Raw genomic sequence first — 21,417 nt, 5'->3', positions numbered from 1 at the left:
TCTAAGGGAATGTGCACACAGTTTTTTAGGCATTCAAAAATATCAATTGCTGGTGGGAAGGGAGTTTTGGGAGTTTTTTCCCTTTAAGTTTTTTCTTTTGCCGCCTTATAATTGCATGGATTCCATCCGGAGCTGCTTCCGGCATGCACTAAGGGCCATTTCACATCTCCGTTATTTTTCCGGATGCCGGATCCGGCACACATGCAGTACAGTTACATTCATTTACAGTGGAAGCGCGACACCATACGGACAAATGCGGTTGGGTATTGAGGCACACAACCGCATGGTGTCGCGCTTCCACTGTAAATGAATGTAACTGTACTGCATGTGTTCCGGATCCGGCTTCTGGAAAAATAACGGCTATATGAAACTGGCCTAAGACCGAACAGCACACTGGTTTTACAATAAAAACTGGGAGAGTCCTTAGAGCAGATTTTTTATTTATTTATTTTTTCGTATTTTCAGATTTTGCTGTGGATTTTGGGCCAAATCCACAGCTAAAAAAATAATTCTGTTCACTATGTGCCTGTCCTTAATAACAGACTATAACTATGGATGGTTAAAGATAATGGTTTATGGTCATGTCATTTCCACACATTATCTGGAGGATGGCCTGATATCCACATTTACAAGCGGATAGATCCAACTAGGATAGAAATGGCAAAAACGGTCTTCATCTTTGTAAAAATCTGTGATTATCTATAATGGAGTTTCCACTCTATAATTACTGCTTACATACAACAAATGCAACAGGGCTCAGAGCAAAAACAAATGTTTGCAGGTCACCTAAGGCTGTGTTCACACATAGTGACAGCGATAACGACGTCACTGTTACGTCACCATTTTCTGTGACGTAACAGCGACCTAATAAGTCGCTGTTATGATCGCTGCTTAGCTGTCAAACACAGCGACGCAGCAGCAATCATAACGTCGCTACATGTGCAGAGAGCAGGGAGCCGCGCACACTGCTTAGCGCTGGCTCCCTGCTCTCCTAGCTACAGTACACATCGGGTTAATTAATCGGGGTGCTGAGGGGGCCCACACTGCGTCCACAGCGCGGGGTGCTGAGGGGGCCCACACTGCGTCCACAGCGCGGGGTGCTGAGGGGGCCCACACTGCGTCCACAGCGCGGGGTGCTGAGGGGGCCCACACTGCGTCCACAGCGCGGGGTGCTGAGGGGGCCCACACTGCGTCCACAGCGCGGGGTGCTGAGGGGGCCCACACTGCGTCCACAGCGCGGGGTGCTGAGGGGGCCCACACTGCGTCCACAGCGCGGGGTGCTGAGGGGGCCCACACTGCGTCCACAGCGCGGGGTGCTGAGGGGACCCACACTGCGTCCACAGCGCGGGGTGCTGAGGGGACCCACACTGCGTCCACAGCGCGGGGTGCTGAGGGGACCCACACTGCGTCCACAGCGCGGGGTGCTGAGGGGACCCACACTGCGTCCACAGCGCGGGGTGCTGAGGGGACCCACACTGCGTCCACAGCGCGGGGTGCTGAGGGGACCCACACTGCGTCCACAGCGCGGGGTGCTGAGGGGACCCACACTGCGTCCACAGCGCGGGGTGCTGAGGGGACCCCACGACTTCCACAGCGCGTGGTGCTGAGGGGACCCACACTGCGTCCACAGCGCGGGGTGCTGAGGGGACCCCACGACTTCCACAGCGCGTGGTGCTGAGGGGACCCACACTGCGTCCACAGCGCGGGGTGCTGAGGGGACCCCACGACTTCCACAGCGCGTGGTGCTGATGGGACCCACACTGCGTCCACAGCGCGGGGTGCTGAGGGGACCCCACGACTTCCACAGCGCGGGGTGCTGAGGGGACCCCACGGCTTCCATAGCGCGGGGTGCTGGTGTTAGCCTTTGCAACAGTGATTGACAGTGGTATTTCAATGGTTTAACAGGAATTGGAGAAAGCGCCAGTCCCTGCGGTTACATGACAATGCCCGCATCTACCAGCTATGATGCCGGCTCAGCTCCTCTGTCCAGTTCTTGTGATGGCACCTACCATAAGATTCACCAGCACATCATAAGCCAGAAAGGCGGTAATGGATAATATGAAGTGCAACTCTATCATCTCGAATAGATAGCAGCTGTCTACAGAAAAACGCAGTAAGAAATATTTTTCTCTTGTATACCATGGACCACCAGCATTCTTTCAAAAAGCCAACACCTAGATGATTGATATAACCCCCCCATCCCCACAAGAAAATACAAAGACAAAAACAAACAACAGAAGTAATCCCCTATTCAAAGTTCTGTGAATGGGATGGGGCTATGGCTTGGGGGTCCTAGCAGTCAGACCCCTGGCCATCAGCAACTTATCCCACAGGAATGACTGCTGCACACAGACATGGCTAAGGGCAGAGGCATGCAGCTCCACATTCTAGGCAGTAAAGCACGCCATACACCTGGTTTACTTTTCTTTGAAGTTTATCCTACACATTCCATGGAAATCTAGGAGACCACCCTTATGGCCATTGCAAAGGATGCCATGTGTGACTGTCACTCAACACGAGACCTAGGAGATGGCTACATTCCTACACTGAGTGTCTGGCGACCCATTCACGGTGCAGACTTTCTGCATCTATCAGGTGACATTACTTGCATTTTTTCATTGTGTTGTTATTGGTTTGTGTTTGTCTCTTTTTGCCATGTCATGCTTCCAATAAAGCGGCTTTGTTTTTGACATAACTTTATTGATACAGTCATAGGATAAAATGCGTTTTTGGTGCATTTCTGCAGCGGCACTGCGACAAGGAAGCCACTAACAATCCCACACCTTAGTGGCATTCCAGACGTTTACCCAGACCAAAACATTGGAAGTCGAAAACATGGCGCAAAATGTTCCCCTAGCTAAATACTGCTAATGAAAAAGTGGAAGGAATAAAGCGAGAACACAGTCAGGATGTGGCAGGAATAACGAGCACGTTTTAGAGAAGCCCCTGATACCAGCGCTCTACGGAGCCATAGAGATAGCAGATGGAGTGATGACAATTAGGCAGCATTAATGGAATGCGATCGGACACATTCCAGAAAACAGAAAAGAACCGTGGAAAAGGTAGAAAACAAGAAGCCATCGTCTTAACCCTTTAAGAACCAAGACAGTGGTTGAAGAACGGTTAGGCGGGGAGAGATCAGCAACAATCATATTATTCCAATTCTAAATAACATCTTAAGTCCTGGGGGGGGGGATTCCTCAAAGGGTGATCAGAAGGTGATAACCTAACCGTTATAGCACTTTATGATGGGAACTAGCCCTGAGCACCTTTTCTATGCTGAATCACATTACTTATTTTTTTTCTGATTCAGAGCTCCATATTCTCCGCTTAGATGGAGATATGAGACCACAGCCTGTGACACAATATTTATACAATGAAGGGGAAAAAATGATGCAGAAATGCTGTGTGTGCACGTTGAGGATTTGGTTTCTGCATCTCTGCGGAAAAACGCAGCGGAATGTTGTTTTCCAGCGGTTTTGATGCGTTTTTTCATTGCTTTTAATGGTGAAAAACTCTGACAAAATTGACATGCTATAGCAGATGAGCCACATCAGGAAGGTAATAAAACTCAACATATGTCCTACACATTGACTTTGCTGGCATAAGGATTTGCTTGCACTAAAAAAAAAAAAAAAACGCGATAAAAACCACATTGTACGCACACAGCCAAAGGGTACACTCACACGAGAGTATCAATCGGACGAATGCAGTGTGAGAAAATCTCGCGTTGCACTTGGTCCAATGTTAGTCAATGATGGAGAGCAGATAGTTCACTTTTTTCTCATTCAGATTCTGGATGAGAGAAAAGTTGAAGCATGCTGCGATTGTCTGCGAGAGCTGGGTCACTCGCACCCATACAAGTCTATGGGTGCGAGTAAAACATTGGACTGCACTCGGATGATATCAGCTGACAATGAAGGAGAAGGAGATATTAATCCCTCCCTCTACTCCGCAGCCCCAGCTCCCTCCTCCGCAGCCCCAGCTCCCTCCTGCGCAGCCCCACCTCCCTGCTCCGCAGCCCCAGGATCGTGTTACAGTCACATGACACTCTGCTCAGGTTGGCAGCAGAGTGGGAGCTGAGGGTCATTAGCATATTGCATTTGATGCTATACGTTTGTGTGAATTCAGCATAAGGGGAATGTTCACTATATTTAGGTCATCAATAGTAGAACAGGGAGAATCTAGCCCCAACTGACCAGATATTAAAGGGAACCTGTCAGGTCCCATATGCGTTTTAATCTAGAAGCAGGGTGATGTGTGGCCTAGTATCCCTTCCTACCCATTCATGTGTTGTAATACTGTGTAATATGAATGTATAAAAATATGTTTTATTACTTGTGTTCTGTATCTAAATGTGCAGGAACTCTAGCCCCTGGATATCGCATCGTCTTGTGGGCGTTCGCATGTTTTCAGTGGTATCACGCGCCCGTGGGCATGATACCATGGATTTACATGAGCGACATCCCCATCGCTCCTTGAGATCCCGCGCATGCCCACTTACCATTCCCGCAGCCTTCTTATTCGCGTGCTTGCTTCTTGGCTTGAGACGCGCACTGCGCATGCTCAGAAGACTCCTGTGGTTCCAGTCATGCACAGAGTGCATTTGAAGCCAGCAAGTAAACAGCCGAGACAGCGCATGACTGGAACCACAGGAGTCCTCTGAGCATGCGCAGTGCACGTCTGTGGGAATGGTAAGTGTGCATGCGTGGGATCTCAAGGAGTGACGGAAATGTTGCTCATATAAATCCATGGTATCATGGCCACAGGGGCGTGATACCACGGAAAACATGCAAACTCCCACAGGGCGATGCGACTCCTGGGGGGCTAGAGCCCCTGCACATTTACATAGGGAACACATAAGTATTAAAACATTTGTATACATTCATATTACACCACAGGGACGGGTAGGAAGGGGTTTCTAGCACACACATCACCCTGCTTCTAGGTTAGAACGCATATGGGACCTGACAGGTTCCCTTTAACCTTTTGGTGCCACAGAGCTAAAAATTAAAACAAAAAAAAACAAAACAAAACAAAAATCTGGGAGGTTTAAACATGACTCATGACTGATTGATTTCATCTATCATTTAGGCCACTTATTGGCATAAAATAGATTTTTTGGTACTATCCTTCAAGCTAAGCTATTTTCTTTTTTTTCCCAAAACCACGTGGGTAAAAGTGCACATTCATTTTAATAAAAACCAGCCAAAACAATGTTGGTTGGGGAATAGAAGATACATATGGGCCATTTCCAATGCAGAACCATGTATTTATAAAGCGCTCTCTTCTCCCTTTCATATAAATCTTCAAAATCTGGAGACTTCACAGAAAGAAAACTGGGTCTTCAAAGTAGCAAAAATTAAACACAAACATAAGTGACCAGATAAATAATGCTTTCAGAGGAGAGAATGTGATTCTACTTCCCACAGACATGATTTGTAGAATACAAGTTGTTGGGCGACATGACACCATCAGGCAGCACTTCAATGCTGTTCTAGCTGGACAGCCACTGGAGCCGTAAACTTCCTCAGCCGAGACATCCGCAGGATTTTCAAATCACACAGCCTTGTGGATACGCCGGCGTTCATTTCATCCTCATCCCTCAATATTCATGTGACAGACAGGAATTGCTGAGATTTTAACATTTTTGATGTATCCATCAAATGGATTTCGGCAGAATTCTCCAGTTAAACTATTTGAAAAGTTGCATTATTTTTGTGCAACTTGTACGAAACGCTTGTGATTTCTGGCATTATGAACATTTGCAATAAACACAAATGCCTTATCACGTTCTTTTCTTCTTAACTTCATGCCGTTTCAACTTATTAACTAATTCATGGACTTCAGAGAATCTTAACTACAAGTCTAGTAATTATCCATATTCCAGCGATACTTCTCTGCTCCCCTCCCCCATGCTCAGATCACTTGTAAATAGTAAATGAGAAAGCCGCGGAGACACCATCACATGTTTCTCAACGCTGGCAGGAAACTAGCCAGGTCTTTCACCGGGAAGGAACAACCACGGGAAGGGCAGTCTCCAGTCAAGGAGACCACCTATACCAAACATGGTATCCATCCACAGACAGCCGTTTCGGGGTATTTGCCCCTCATCAGTGTGGAGTAGGAATCTGGCTAGTGGGGGCAATGCCTAGTAAAAGACTATGTGAGCAAGCATTGTTGACCTTAGGGAGATCAACATATCCACTGCGGAGACACCATCACGTGTTTCTCAACGCAGTGATTCTAGAGCAAAGCCCCCTGGGAAGTATGCAATGAGTTTCCTGCCAGCGTTGAGAAACATGTGATGGTGTCTCCGCGGCTTTCTCATTTGCATACTTCCCAGGGGGCTTTGCTCTAGAATCATCCCTGATTACCGGCAGCTGCTGCAGCGATCGGACAGGATCAGACTCCCGCCCCATCGCTCCAGGAGCTGCCGGTAATCAGCACATAAGTGAGTATTTTTTTTTTTTTTGCACCGATGCATCAGCTGATTGTATAATCGGCTTTTATACAATCAGCTGATGTGTGATGGGATTCAGGCACTTGATCCTGACACATCATCTGATCACTTTGCCTTCCAGCAAACCGATCAGATGATATTGGATCCGGATTGGACGGCGCGGGACCCTGACCCAGGATTACTGCGGAGGGGGGGTTCTTTATTTCAATAAAGGTGGAGTCACTAATTGTGTTGTGTTTTATTTCTAATAAAAATATTTTTCTGTGTGTTGTGTTTTTTTTTTATCTTTACTAGAAATTCATGGTGGCCATGTCTAATATTGGCGTGACACCATGAATTTCGGGCTTAGGGCCAGCTATACAGCTAGCCCTAACCCCATTATTACCCAGTGAGCCACCCGGCATCAGGGCAGCTGGAAGAGTTGGATACAGCGCCAGAAGATGGCGCTTCTATGAAAGCGCCATTTTCTGGGGTGGCTGCGGGACTGCAATTCACAGCAGGGGTGCCCAGAAAGCATGGGCACCCTGCACTGTGGATTCCAATCCCCAGCTGCCTAGTTGTACCCGGCTGGACTCAAAAATTGGGCGAAGCTCACGTCATTTTTTTTTAAATTATTTCATGAAATTCATGAAATTTTAAAAAAAAAAAAAAAGGGCTTCCCTATATTTTTGGTTCCCAGCCGGGTACAAATAGGCAGCTGGGGGTTGGGGGCAGCCCGTACCTGCCTGCTGTACTGTGCTGTGCCTAGCATACAAAAATATGGCGAAGCCCACGTCATTTTTTTTGTTTGGGGGGCAAAGAAATCCTGCATACAGTCCTGGAAGAAGGATGCTGAGCCTTGTAGTTCTGCAGCTGGTGTCTGCTCTCCTGCATACACTATTGGATGGAGGATGCTGAGCCTTGTAGGTCTGCTCCCCCTGACTCTCCCTCAAGCATACAGTCCTGGATGGAGCATGCTGAGCCTTGTAGTTCTGCAGCTGCTGTCTGCTCTCCTGCATACACTATTGGATGGAGTATGCTGAGCCTTGTAGTTCTGCAGCTGTCTGCTCTTCTGCATACACTAGTGGAGAATGAAGAACACATTGAAGAAGGAAATGACATCAGACCTTTTTTTTGTTCACTGATAAAAAACGCATAAGGACGCAGTGAGCAAAAACGCAGCAAAACAACGCACCAAATCGCGGCAAAACGTGTGCGTTTTTTGCCGCGTTTTTTCGACGCAGGTGCGTTTTTAGCGGCCAAAAACGCAGCGTCAAAAAGACGCAGTGTGCGAACCTAGCCTAAGGTCAACAATGCTTGCACTTGTAAATAGTGTCTGAACAAAGGGAAGGGGGAGCAAATAAGCTCAACTGGAGTACGGATAATTGCAAGACTTGCATTCAAAACAGCTACTCTAAAGTGCATGAACAGGCCAGATAAAACAGCACTTTCAGCATGGAGAAAGAAAGTAGGATAAGGAAATGGAGCTTATTACAAAGATTCTGAGCTTTGCAAGGACTGATGACAAAATTTAAAAAAAAAAAAAAAAACAAAAAACAGTTCAGCTACTCAAAGGGCTTTCCACTTTTAAAAAAGCGCAGCATGGTGGCTCAGTGGTTATTCCTGTTGCTTTGTAGCGCAGCAGTATAGAGTTGAAATCCCACCATTGACAGCATCTGCAAACAGTTATGTTCTACCTATGGTTTTGTGGTTTTCCTCTAGATACTTTGGTTTGTATGTTCTCCCCGTGGTTGTGTGCGTTTCCTCCTGATCCTCCGGTTTATGTTACACTTGTGTTTGCATGGGTTTCCTCCCGGTTCTCAAGTTTATATGTTCTCCTGTGTTTGCGTGGGTTTCCTCCCAGTACTCCGGTTTGTTTCCCCATGTTTGCATGGATTTCCTCCAAGTACTCCGGTTTGTATGTTCTTCCCGTGTTTGCTTGGGTTTCCTCTTGATTCTCCAATTTGCACGTTCTCCTTGTTAATATGGGTTTCCTCCTGACCCTCAGGTTTATGTTAGCCTCGTGTTTGCGTGTGTTTCCTCTCGGTTCTCCAATTTGTACGTTCTCTCAGGGTTTGCATGGTTTTCCTCCCGGTTTTCCGGTTTAGGTTATCCTCTTGTTTGCGTGGGTTTCCTCCTGATTCCCCGGTTTAGGTTATCCTCTTGTTTGCGTGGGTGTCCTCCCAGTTCTCCGGTTTAGGTTATCCTCTTGTTTGCGTGGGTTTCCGCCTGATTCTCCAGTTTATGTTATCCTCTTGTTTGCGCGAGTTTCCTCCTAGTTCTCAGATTTGTATGTTCTCACAGTGTTTGTACTGGTTTTCTTCTGGTTCTCTAGTTTATATGTTCTCCCTGTGTTTGCGTGGGTTTCCTCCTGATTCTCCGGTTTATGTTATCCTCTTATTTGCGTGGGTTTCCTCCCAGTTCTCAGATTTGTATGTTCTCCCAGTATTTGTGTGCATTTTTCAGGATACTCGGTTTCCTCCCACACTCCAAAGACCTACTGACAGGGTATGTTGATTGTGAGCCCCAATGGGGAAAGTGCTGTGGAGTTAATGGTGACCATAAAAAAATACAATAAAGAAAAAGTGGACCCCAAACATTTTCTGACAGACTCTACTGGGAGAGCAAGTAAATTACAGCTTTTTTTATTTAAGCAAATTGCAGCTGGGGCAAAGGATTTCGGAAACCAGAGGAAAAAAAAAAAAAAAAAAAACAACTTTTAACCACGAACACAATCAGGAAAGAAAAAAAAAAAAAAAACAATACAAGTTTGATATCGCCATAATCATACGGAACTGAAGAATCATATTGTAAGATTATTTTTACCATAAAATTAAAAATAAAACGGTAGAATTACAGGTTTAATCACTTCATCCTACTTTAAATTGCTTCTTATTTCTCAGCACATTGTATGGTGCAATCAAAAGTATAACTTGGCAGAAAAAAAAAAAAAGCCCTTGTGTCATGTCCATATAAAAAGTCATGGCTCATGGAAGCAGGAGGAGAAAAAAGGGCTCAGTCCATGTGAGGTTAAAAGTAGAGTCCGTAGGCCACCATACACATTACCGTAGATGGTTGAATGGTTGTGCCATATAATAGTTTTCGGGGGTACTCTTCACCTAGTCTTTCCCATTCAACGCTGAGGAGGCAGGGCTCAATCTTCGTGCCCTACTATAAACAGAGCAGGAGTTGGAGGGGCTCATTGTGAAGCCAGCTGTGTGTTACCACCAGACATAGGATAGTAAAGAAAAGGAGGGAGGACATAGCCAATCTACATTTATGGCATAGGCACAGGGCATAGATGCATATATAGTTAACACTAGGGATGATCGAATACCGCAAATATTAGGCAACGCCCATATTCGCCGAATAGGTCGCCGCTATTCGACAATTTGCGAATATTCGATGCACAAAATAAGTCTATAGTAATCCCGAATAGTTGATAGCAACTATTTGGGCTTCCCATTGACTTACATTGCGCATCGAATATTCGCATAGCGGTGACATATTCGCGAAGCCGAATATTTGTGATATTCAATCATCCCTAGTTAACCCCATTTCTGTGCCCCATCCCACACCGCACGGCGGTCTAGCAAGCGCTGTACACAGCTTTCCAGCATCATAATTCCTATATATTCTGCCCTACCATAACTATTAACACCATCAATAAAGAAGGTTACAGAAGGGGCGGGGGGAGGGGGGTACCTCTCCATTGACCAAAATGGATAATTTGTTGACCAGAATTCAGCAGACCCCCATTCTTCCCACAGATGAGCAGTCATCAGCTTGGCAATGACAGACTCCCTACTAACAGTAGATGGATCAATGATAGTCTCCCATTGACTTCCATAGTACTCAAGTCACACCCGTCCAACCGGCTCGTTTGAAGTACCGAGCACCCGAGCATTAAGTGCTCGCTCATCACTAATAACTATAGGGTGTAAAATTAGACCTGAAGCCACATATCCAAGCACACTTAGAAATCCAAATAGAGTCTGCAAAATGGGCAACAGGCCAAAAACAACCTCACACGTTATCACAAGAGGCAGTCCGCACAAATAATCGCTTTTCAAGCCTGTGGCTTTTCATATAGGAATACATTTGCGGTAGAGACAAACCATAACCAATCATCACTGCAACAAATGCTACAAGTGTATACGCATTGAAATCAACTAGTCTGAATATACAAAGAGTACACTGGCAATGGGTGCTGCCGGACGTAGCAGAGCTGACACCGCTCACTGTGATATAACGGGTTCTAGGTCATTTCCAATGCTGATCAGTTAGCAGCGTTCAAAAGCAGCAGTTCAAAGACAACTTCAGCTCTGCTACTTCTGAACGGGGAAGGAATCAGCTCTTTAATGCAGATTGTTTAGTATCTGCTCTTGGCAATAGGTACTGACACTTTTCCTCAAACTTTCAATTAACTGACAAACACTTGTCCAAGCTCAATAAAGCCACACAACTTCTGTGCCGACATCAATACCGCACTTCACAGCCCTCCCTCTACACCCATAGCAATCACAGTTTGCAGGCTAAGCAGAAAGGACGCGGCGTATTCAGAATATCGATCACGTCCACAGCTAAGGAGAGGATCAAAGCAGCACGCGCAGAAGATACAGAAATATAAATAGTGACGTCAACAAACCATGCATCCACTTCCTATACAGCAGTCTATGAATACATAACGTGTGGCACTGATGAGGCTGCAAATTGGAGGTAAGCTACTGCTCTCTGTCATCAGCCATTTAAGATGGGCAGAGTGGTAGTCTTCAGTGTAATTTACTAAAAGGAAATCCAAAATCTACCTTCTCGTACAGAGCACTACAAGTGATGAGCGAGCACTACCATGCTCGGGTGCTCATAACCAGCTTGAACGGGCTCAAGTATAATGGAGGTCAATGGGGAACTTGAGCATCTTCCAGAAAAATGCTCGAGACTTCCATTATACTCGGTACTGCAATCACTCCCATCCGTTACGAGTACCGAGCATGGTGGTGCTCGCTCACGCTCATTATTATTATTATTACGCTCATCACTAGTCACTATTATGGTTTCCCTACAAACAGTCCCAGCTACATTTATATGTTGAGAAGTTTAGTGACCCCTTAATATGCCCTTATATATTAAAGAAGGTTTCTCTCAAACACTTGAGCTACATATGGTATTGCAAGAGCGTTGTTAGGGCACATGACCACTAGAGGACACAAAAACAAAGGATTCCATTAGTTATTTTAGGATTCACAGGGAAGCTTTTCAGAAGGGTATGTCTAGTACTGGACAATCCCTTGAAGTTGTATACTTCCCTATCCAAAGCCAGCAGAGTATTTAACACTAGAACTACTGGACTCGTGACACCTATATAGAAATACATGGTGCAAAGTAGTCAAAATGACTACCTCAGTAGTTCTAGTGTTAAAAGTAATGGTAAGACTGCTTTTGGCTTTGGCTCAAAAACTGCATGTGTGTAATGGTTGGGAACGTGAAGTAGGTTGGTGGTACGCGTAGTCCCATCTGCGTTTTTTCCTGCTACCACTCTTCGTGCCTGTACCTACTGGGTTGATGTATTTTTAGAATTTTATACCAGCATCCTGCTTTCATCTAGTCATTGCTGGATCAACATATTTTTCACTAATCGATAGAGAGATATATATATATATATATATATATATATATATATATATATATATATATTTCTCGAATACTTGGATTATTTGGCTTTGAATATTTTCTGAATACCTCGCTGCTATTCGCGAATATTCAATGCGCAGTGTAAGTCTATGGGAAACCCGAATAACTATTTGGGCTCCCCATAGACTTACATTGCGCATCGAATAGTGGCAAGGTATTCGGGAAAAATTTGCGAAGCACACACCTGTAGTAGGCGAACACTTTATTTGTGGATTGGTGGCACCTTTTCTGCACACATTAGGGTTTCTGCAAAACGTGTTACAGAGCGCTCACACCGACGATGGTTTGCGCACAGACAATGCTGACGGCTTCTTTAACTTGCTTTTTTCTGGCTGAGATCAGGTCACCCAAAACAAACTTGTCCCGGCCCATATTTCCCCTGCATACCTCCTATATACTTATCCATGATCAATTTCTACTCCTAGCTCTACTTTTAAGTGTCGCTCTTGATCAAAGTGCCACATTTCAGCCAATATTCCCTTTGCCTTCATTAGCATAACGACTTGATCATTAGACACTGCAGCAGACTATCAGGGAGAGAAACCAAAATCCTCCAGAAAATCTGATATGATTAGTAATGGACAATTCTGCACAGTACGAAAGCCAATTAATTTTCTCCTTTCTTAAGGAACTTAACCCTAATGCCTTAAGCAGGCTGTTTAATTTCCATGGCCATACCTGCGCGATATTCACAGGAAGGCTAATCCTTTGTTGTAGCAGAGCACTCAGCATGGAGGCAGTGTGCGCTCACAAACCGCCAGCATCTCTCCGCTCTACACCCAGACTCTTTCTTTTTTTCCTTCTCTACACTGCTTGAAGGAAGATGTGAGCTCGCAGCTAATCGAACGTTTCAGCTGAGCTATAAGTTTTCGGTAGACTTTTTGATCACTACAGGGGAATTTTCAGAGAGAAGCAATTATTATAAAATTGCCAACTCACCTACTTGGCTGCCTGTGAGCTGCCAGCCATCACTATTGCCTAAATGCCAGGCTAAGAGATTCCAAGCACTACCGATTAACAACAGTGGACTCATCAGTGAGACGCTAAACACTTTACCAAGTCCACAAGAAGTTAACTGCTCCGGTCTATGGAGACCAGCACTGAGGCAACAGGTAGCCAGCAGCCACAAGGCAGTACAGAGCTTGTTCCACCGGTGGGGGAGGGGGAGAGCCTTCCCTACTTCCTCCTCAGCTTCAGTCAGGAGGAGGGGGATAAAAACAACAACTTGTAGATCTAGTAATCCAGCCCCAGCCATGAACTCTCCACAGGACACAGCCAAACTACCGCCCACACAGAAAACTTTACAGAGTATACACCGTATCCTCCATGTGGGGTATATATAGCTATATACTACAGAACATACACCGTATCCTCCATGTGAGGTATACATAGCTATATACTACAGTATACTGTATCCTCCATGTGGGGTATATATAGCTATATACTACAGAACATACACCGTATCCTCCATGTGAGGTATACATAGCTATATACTACAGTATACTGTATCCTCCATGTGGGGTATACATAGCTATATACTACAGAACATACACCGTATCCTCCATGTGAGGTATACATAGCTATATACTACAGTATACTGTATCCTCCATGTGGGGTATACATAGCTATATACTACAGAACATACACCGTATCCTCCATGTGGGGTATATATAGCTATATACTACAGAACATACACCGTATCCTCCATGTGAGGTATACATAGCTATATACTACAGTATACTGTATCCTCCATGTGGGGTATATATAGCTATATACTACAGAACATACACCGTATCCTCCATGTGAGGTATACATAGCTATATACTACAGTATACTGTATCCTCCATGTGGGGTATACATAGCTATATACTACAGAACATACACCGTATCCTCCATGTGAGGTATACATAGCTATATACTACAGTATACTGTATCCTCCATGTGGGGTATACATAGCTATATACTACAGAACATACACCGTATCCTCCATGTGGGGTATATATAGCTATATACTACAGAACATACACCGTATCCTCCATGTGAGGTATACATAGCTATATACTACAGTATACTGTATCCTCCATGTGAGGTATACATAGCTATATACTACAGAACATTCACCGTATCCTCCATGTGAGGTATACAAAGCTATATACTACAGTATACTGTATCCTCCATGTGGGGTATATATAGCTATATACTACAGAACATACACCGTATCCTCCATGTGAGGTATACATAGCTATATACTACAGTATACTGTATCCTCCATGTGAGGTATACATAGCTATATACTACAGTATACTGTATCCTCCATGTGAGGTATACATAGCTATATACTACAGTATACTGTATCCTCCATGTGAGGTATACATAGCAATATACTACAGTATACTGTATCCTCCATGTGAGGTATACATAGCTATATACTACAGAACATTCACCGTATCCTCCATGTGAGGTATACAAAGCTATATACTACAGAACATACACTGTATCCTCAATGTGAGGTATACACAGCTATATACAAAAGAGTTTACACCATATCCTCCATGTGGGGTATACATAGCTATATACTAAAGAATATACACCCTATCCTTCATGTGAGGCATACATAGCTATATACTACAGAATATACACCATATCCTCCATGTGAGGTATACATAGCTATATACTACAGAATATACACCGTATCCTTCATGTTGGTTATACATAGCTATATACTACAGAATATACACCGTATCCTTCATGTTGGGTATACATAGCTATATACTACAGAATATACACCGTATCCTTCATGTTGGTTATACATAGCTATATACTACAGAATATACACCGTATCCTTCATGTTGGGTATACATAGCTATATACTACAGAATATACACTGTATCATACATGTGGAGTACACATAGCTATATACTACAGAGTTTGCACCGTATCCTCCATGTGAGGTATACATAGCTATATATTACAAAATATACACTGTATCCTCCATGTGAGGTATACATAGCTATACAATAGAGAGAATACATTGAATCCTAAATGTGAGTTATACAAAGCTATATACTACTGAGTATACAGCATATCATTCATGTGAGGTATATAGCTATGTACTACAGAATATACACTGTATCCTTCAAGTGGGGTATACACAGCTACACACTATAAATATGTACACTATATCCTTCTTGTAGGGTGTACGTAGCTATATACTATAAATATATATACTGTATATATTGTATTCATCGCATAGGGTATACATAGCTATGTACTGTGCATACACTGTAGTCCGTGTTATACATAGTTATACACTATAGAATACATACAGCACAGCCTTCCTGTAGACTATACATAGTTACTTTGCATATACTCAGAGACAAAGGACAGGTGAGGGGGTGTCAGGAATGTGAGATCCTGGGGCAGAGGATGAGGAACTCCTAGACATGTCTCCTACCAGTGGCTATGCCTTCTGTATCCGCACAAACAACAGGCGGTGCCAGGTATGAAGCACCCAGGGGCAAGTGAATAGACAGGGTCCTCAATGCACAGTATAAGCTGCCACCTTCATGTGGTATATGTATGGTATATGCGATTAAATACACACATACCACATGAAAACGACATATATATATATATATATATATATATATATATATATATATATATATATATATATATATATATATATACACATACATACACATACTGTATTCCTCATGTAGTTATATACTGTATTCCTCATGCATTAAATGTACTGTATATACTGTAGTTTCATGTACAGCAGCACCATTGAATCCATGGTGCTCTATAAATTTAACAGCATATAATGTGGTGTTCTTGAGGTATACTTTTGCACTGTATATACTGTAGTCTTCATGTAGTGTATGGAAACATAATGTATACATTGTAGCCTGTATGTGGTGTATATAACTGTACACAGTGTCTCTTTCGGGTGATGCATATAACGACAGTGTAGCTTTCAGGTGATGTATATATCACACCGTATACAGTGTAGCTTTCATGTGTATATCTGTTTATATATAGCCATTTTACACACAGAGTATATGTAGCCTTCATGTGGTATATCTGTATACATAACACACACAGTATACAGCGTAGCCTTCCTGTGGTGTATTTTTATATATTCACACACAGAGTATACAGCATAGTCTTCATGTGGTGTAACTGTATATATCACAGTATACAGTGTAGCCTACATGTGATTTATTTATATCACACTGTATACATACAGTGCAGCCTTCATGTGATGTGTGTGTATATTATATCACATACTGTATACAGTGTAGTCTTCATGTGGTGTATATAACATATATACAGTGTAGCCTTCATGTGAATAGCTATATATACACAGACACTGTATACAGTGTAGCTTACATGTGTATATACTGTATCTCACACTGTATACAGAGTAGCCATGTGCATCTGTATATATCTCACTACTGTATACAGTGTAGCCTTCATGTGTATCTGTATATATCTCACACATACTATATAGCCTTCATGTGTATATCTGTATATTTATCACTGTATACAGTGTAGCCTTCATGTGTACATCTGTATATTTATCACTGTATACAGTGTAGCCTTCATCCAGTGTATATAAATCAAACACTGTATACAGTGTAGCCTTCATGTGTATCTGTATATATCTCACACATACTATATACAGTGTAGCCTTCATGTGTATATCTGTATAATTATCACTGTATACAGTGTATCCTTCATCCAGTGTATATAAATCAAACACTGTATACAGTGTAGCCTTCATGCGCTGTATCTGTATATATCTCACCATACTATATACAGTGTAGCCTTCATGTGTATATCTGTATATTTATCAAACTATATACAGTATAGCCTTCATGTGTATATTTGTATATTTATCATACTATATACAGTGTAGCCTTCATGTGTATATTTATCATACTATATACAGTGTAGCCTTCATGTGTATATTTGTATATTTATCATACTATATACAGTGTAGCCTTCATGTGTATATTTATCATACTATATACAGTGTAGTCTTCATGTGTATATCTGTATATTTATCACACTATATACAGTGTAGCCTTCATGTGTATATCTGTATATTTCACACTGTATACAGTGTAGCCTTCCAGTGTATATAAATCATACTGTGTAGTGTAGCCTTCATGTGTATAGCTGTATAATTACTACTATATACAGTGTAGCCTTCATGTGTATCTGTATATATCCCACACATTATATACAGTGTAGCCTTCATGCAGTGTATCTGTATATATCTCACACATACTATATACAGTATAGCCTTTATGTGTATATTTGTATGTAAATCACACATTATATACAGTATAGCCTTCATCCAGTGTATCTATATCGCACATTATATAGTGTAGCCTTCATGCAGTGTATATCACACACTATATACAGTATAGCCTTTATGTGTATATCTGTACGTAAATCACACACTATATACAGTGTAGCCTTCATACAGTGTACATATATCACACACTATATACAGTATAGCCTTTATGTGTATATCTGTACGTAAATCACACACTATATACAGTGTAGCCTTCATACAGTGTACATATATCACACACTATATACAGTATAGCCTTTATGTGTATATCTGTACGTAAATCACACATTATATACAGTGTAGCCTTCGTGCAGTGTACATATATCACACACTATATACAGTGTAGCCTTTATGTGTATATCTGTACGTAAATCACACATTATATACAGTGTAGCCTTCATGTGTATCTGTATATATCGCACACTGTATACAGTGTAGCCTTCATGTGTATCTGTATATATCGCACACTGTATACAGTGTAGCCTTCATGTGTATCTGTATATATCGCACACTGTATACAGTGTAGCCTTCATGTGTATCTGTATATATCGCACACTGTATACAGTGTAGCCTTCATGTGTATCTGTATATATCGCACACTGTATACAGTGTAGCCTTCATGTGTATCTGTATATATCGGACACTATATACAGTGTAGCCTTCATGTGTATCTGTATATATCGGACACTATATACAGTGTAGCCTTCATGTGTATCTGTATATATCACACATTATATACAGTGTAGCCTTCGTGCAGTGTACATATATCACACATTATATACAGTATAGCCTTTATGTGTATATCTGTACATAAATCACACATTGTATACAGTGTAGCCTTCGTGCACTGTATCTGTATATATCACACTGTATACAGTATAGCCTTTATGTGTATATCTGTACGTAAATCACACACTATATACAGTATAGCCTTTGTGTATATCTGTATCTATCGCACATTGTATACAGTGTAGCCTTCATGCAGTGTACATATATCACACACTATAGCCTGTGTATATCTGTACGTAAATCGCACATTGTATACAGTGTAGCCTTCATGTGTATCTGTATCTATCGCACATTATATACAGTGTAGCCTTCATGCAGTGTACATATATCACACATTATATATAGTGTAGCCTTTATGTGTATATCTGTACATAAATCACACATTATATACAGTGTAGCCTTCGTGCACTGTATCTGTACATATCGCACTGTATACCGTGTACCCCGCACCCTCTGCCACCCTATATGTGCTGTCCCCAGCCCCCCGGGGTGCCAGGGCTGTGCGGTCTTCGGGCAGCAGCCCCCCCTGCCCCGGTGATGCCCCCTCCCCCACTCCCGGCGCACACTAAACTTTCCGAGTCCCCGAGGCTCCGGGAAGTTTGGAGCTCTCACCTGCAGACAGCTGCCCGCGGATGGATGCCAGCACAGGGGCGCCGAGCAGCAGCAACAGTACCAGGCGCCCGCCGCCGGCCATCCTCAGCACAAGTTTGTCAGCTCCGCAGCAGTAATCCTCGGGTTACACGGGGGTCTCCGGGCACATCACAGCGGGGGCTCCGCGCTCCGGGCGCTCCATACTCGGCGGCTCCTGCACTCCCGTGTCCAGAGTTACTTTCTGGGGCTCATCTGGGGGAAGAGGAGGAGGCGGCTGACGTCACCCGTACACCGAGCTAACCCCGGAATGTGGGAGCCCGGCACTGCGCCTCCTACTGGAGCTCCGCGCCAGAGCACGACAGACTGGGAGACCGGAGCTGTGCAGCCACAGACTGCGGGGAGACTGGGAAGCGCCATCCACAGGGGCGGGGCCACACAGAAGGGGCGGGACCAGGTAGAAGGCACCGGCGGTCAGCGCGCACAGGGTTACTCGCCGAGCCTTCAGCACACAAGCGGCGCCCAGTGTGACCTCTGCCCTCCGGGGGGGCGCAGTCACCGGACACTGCGCGCTGCTAGTCCGTGTGTACTATACAGGTGCCCTGTGCTATCCTATGTATATTATACAGGTGTGCCATCTTCCCAGGAGCACGTCCTGCCTCTAGTTACACTCCTCCATTATTGATGTATGATCTTAGGGTACATTCCGAGCTCTGATAAGTCCCCTCTAGGTGTATGTGTAGAGGGACCCCCAGACCCCGGCCATCATGAATCCTGCAGTAAGGCACGGCACTGTGCAGACGGGCAAGAACGATCGTCATTTCTGCTGCACATCATCTCACCCGATGTACAGCGGCAAGATAACTCTGTAACGACTGTGCTGCGTTTTTAACAAATGTCGTTCACGATTATGTTGCGGTGTGGGATAAAGTGCTGCAAAGTAACAATGCTTTACAAAGTAAGTGTTATTGTGTACACAATTGTATCAAAATACAAAATGTATGAACAAGAAAAGGAAAATATTTGGAGTTTGCTTTCAAAACTGCATCAAAGCATCAATTCTAGGTGCAGTAAAGGCCGCTTTACACGCTGCGATTTATCTAACGATGTCACGAGCGACGTGACACGCCCAGATCGTAGTTACGATTTGCCGAGATCGCTCATAGGTCGTTTATTTGCGGTCACACGTAATGATCTCACAAACAACGCAACGTTCGGCGATATATTGTTTGACCAAGGCGGTCGTGTGGATGTTGTTCGTCGTTGGCAGGGAGTCAAACGTAGCAATATGTCTCCTGCGATCCAAACGACGAACAATATTTTAAAAATGAAGGACGTGTTAGCGATCAACGATTTTGAACCTATTTGCGATCGTTTGGAGTTGCACGTAGGTGTCACACGCAACGACGTCGCTAACGATGCCAGATGTTTGTCACGTAATCCGTGACCCCGCCGACATATCGTCAGATAAATCGTAGCGTGTAACGCCGCCTTAAGGGAGGGAGGTCCTTCCAAACATCTTGGAGGATGTCACGCTCCCCGGGTCCCCTGCTCTGCTCCCCGGCTCACCTGCCACGCTCCCCGGCTTCCCTGCGTCGCTTCCCGGTTCTTCTGTCCGGTCTCCGCCGCTCCCCGGTCTCCAGCCTCCATTGCCTGCGGTTCCCAGGCGTCCTGGTCCCCGCTCCCGGCGCCCGTCGGCTTCTCAGCCCCAGCCCGGCTCTGCTGCTTCCTCCTCACCGCTCCCTGCCCTGGCTTCTGGCACCCGGGCCTCGCGCATGCGCATTAGGGCGCGCGCGCGGTCATTGACCCTTTCTTAAAGGGCCAGCGTCCACTAACAGGAAATTGGGCACACAGGTACAGGGTATAAAGGGGTTAAGTGTCCAAGTGGGCGGGGCCTGTTCTTCGTGTTTCCCAAGCTAGGAGTCAGGTCTCCTTGTGTTCCTGTGAGATACTCACCTCTCTCTCTTCTAGAGCCGATCCTGCCTCGCCATCCGGTCCTGCCGATTCCCGAACCCCGAACGCTGCCTATCTGCCATCCTGACAGTCCGTTCCATCTCTGATCCCTGCGGTGACACGTCTTCTCGCTCCATCGGTTCCGGACTCCGCCTGACAACATCTCGGCTTCCGAACCTGAGCTCCGTCACCAGGACTACCATCAGTGACTCCGTGGTCCCAGGGACTTCTCCATTCTACTCTTGTGCACGGACTCTCCTGCTACCTGTAGTGCTCCAGCTCCCGGACCCCTTACCATCATTAAGGAGTTCGGCCCAGTGGATCCACCTCCTGGGTCTGCCCGTCCACCTGGCCCTAACAGTAAGAACAGGCCATGGATCCCGCTGAAGCACTAGCAGCCTTGCAGGAGGAACTCACATGCCAGCGTGAGACCCAGACCCGCATGCTGAACTTTATGTCTTCTGTGGACGCCCGCCTGAACACGCTACAAGCGTCAGTTACATCTTCAGCATCTCGGGCTTCTACTAGACAATCCACGGCTCCAGCCCCCGTGGCAGCCTCTTCGGATGCTTCCAGACTTCGTTTG

At 44.6% G+C, this 21,417-nt stretch overlaps 1 protein-coding gene across 18 annotated transcripts in view; it reads right to left on the bottom strand.

The window, feature by feature from the left end:
- Positions 1-19,281, bottom strand: part of PTPRK (protein tyrosine phosphatase receptor type K) — a 450,255-nt gene extending 430,974 nt beyond the window's left edge. For 9 of the 18 annotated variants that reach the window (XM_075339909.1, XM_075339911.1, XM_075339913.1 and 6 more), the window contains exon 1: positions 18,903-19,281. In XM_075339909.1, coding sequence (XP_075196024.1) covers positions 18,903-18,984 — 82 coding nt within the window. In that variant the 5' untranslated portion in view covers positions 18,985-19,281. The remainder of the gene's footprint in view (positions 1-18,902) is intronic. The other 9 variants (XM_075339914.1, XM_075339919.1, XM_075339926.1 and 6 more) reach the window with 1 other exon arrangement.
- Positions 19,282-21,417: the final 2,136 nt, after the last annotated feature.

This window comes from Anomaloglossus baeobatrachus, chromosome 3 (assembly GCF_048569485.1).
Source record: "Anomaloglossus baeobatrachus isolate aAnoBae1 chromosome 3, aAnoBae1.hap1, whole genome shotgun sequence".
In the NCBI taxonomy this organism is placed as follows: Eukaryota; Metazoa; Chordata; class Amphibia; order Anura; family Aromobatidae; genus Anomaloglossus; species Anomaloglossus baeobatrachus.
This window is presented reverse-complemented; position numbering and strand designations above follow the sequence as displayed.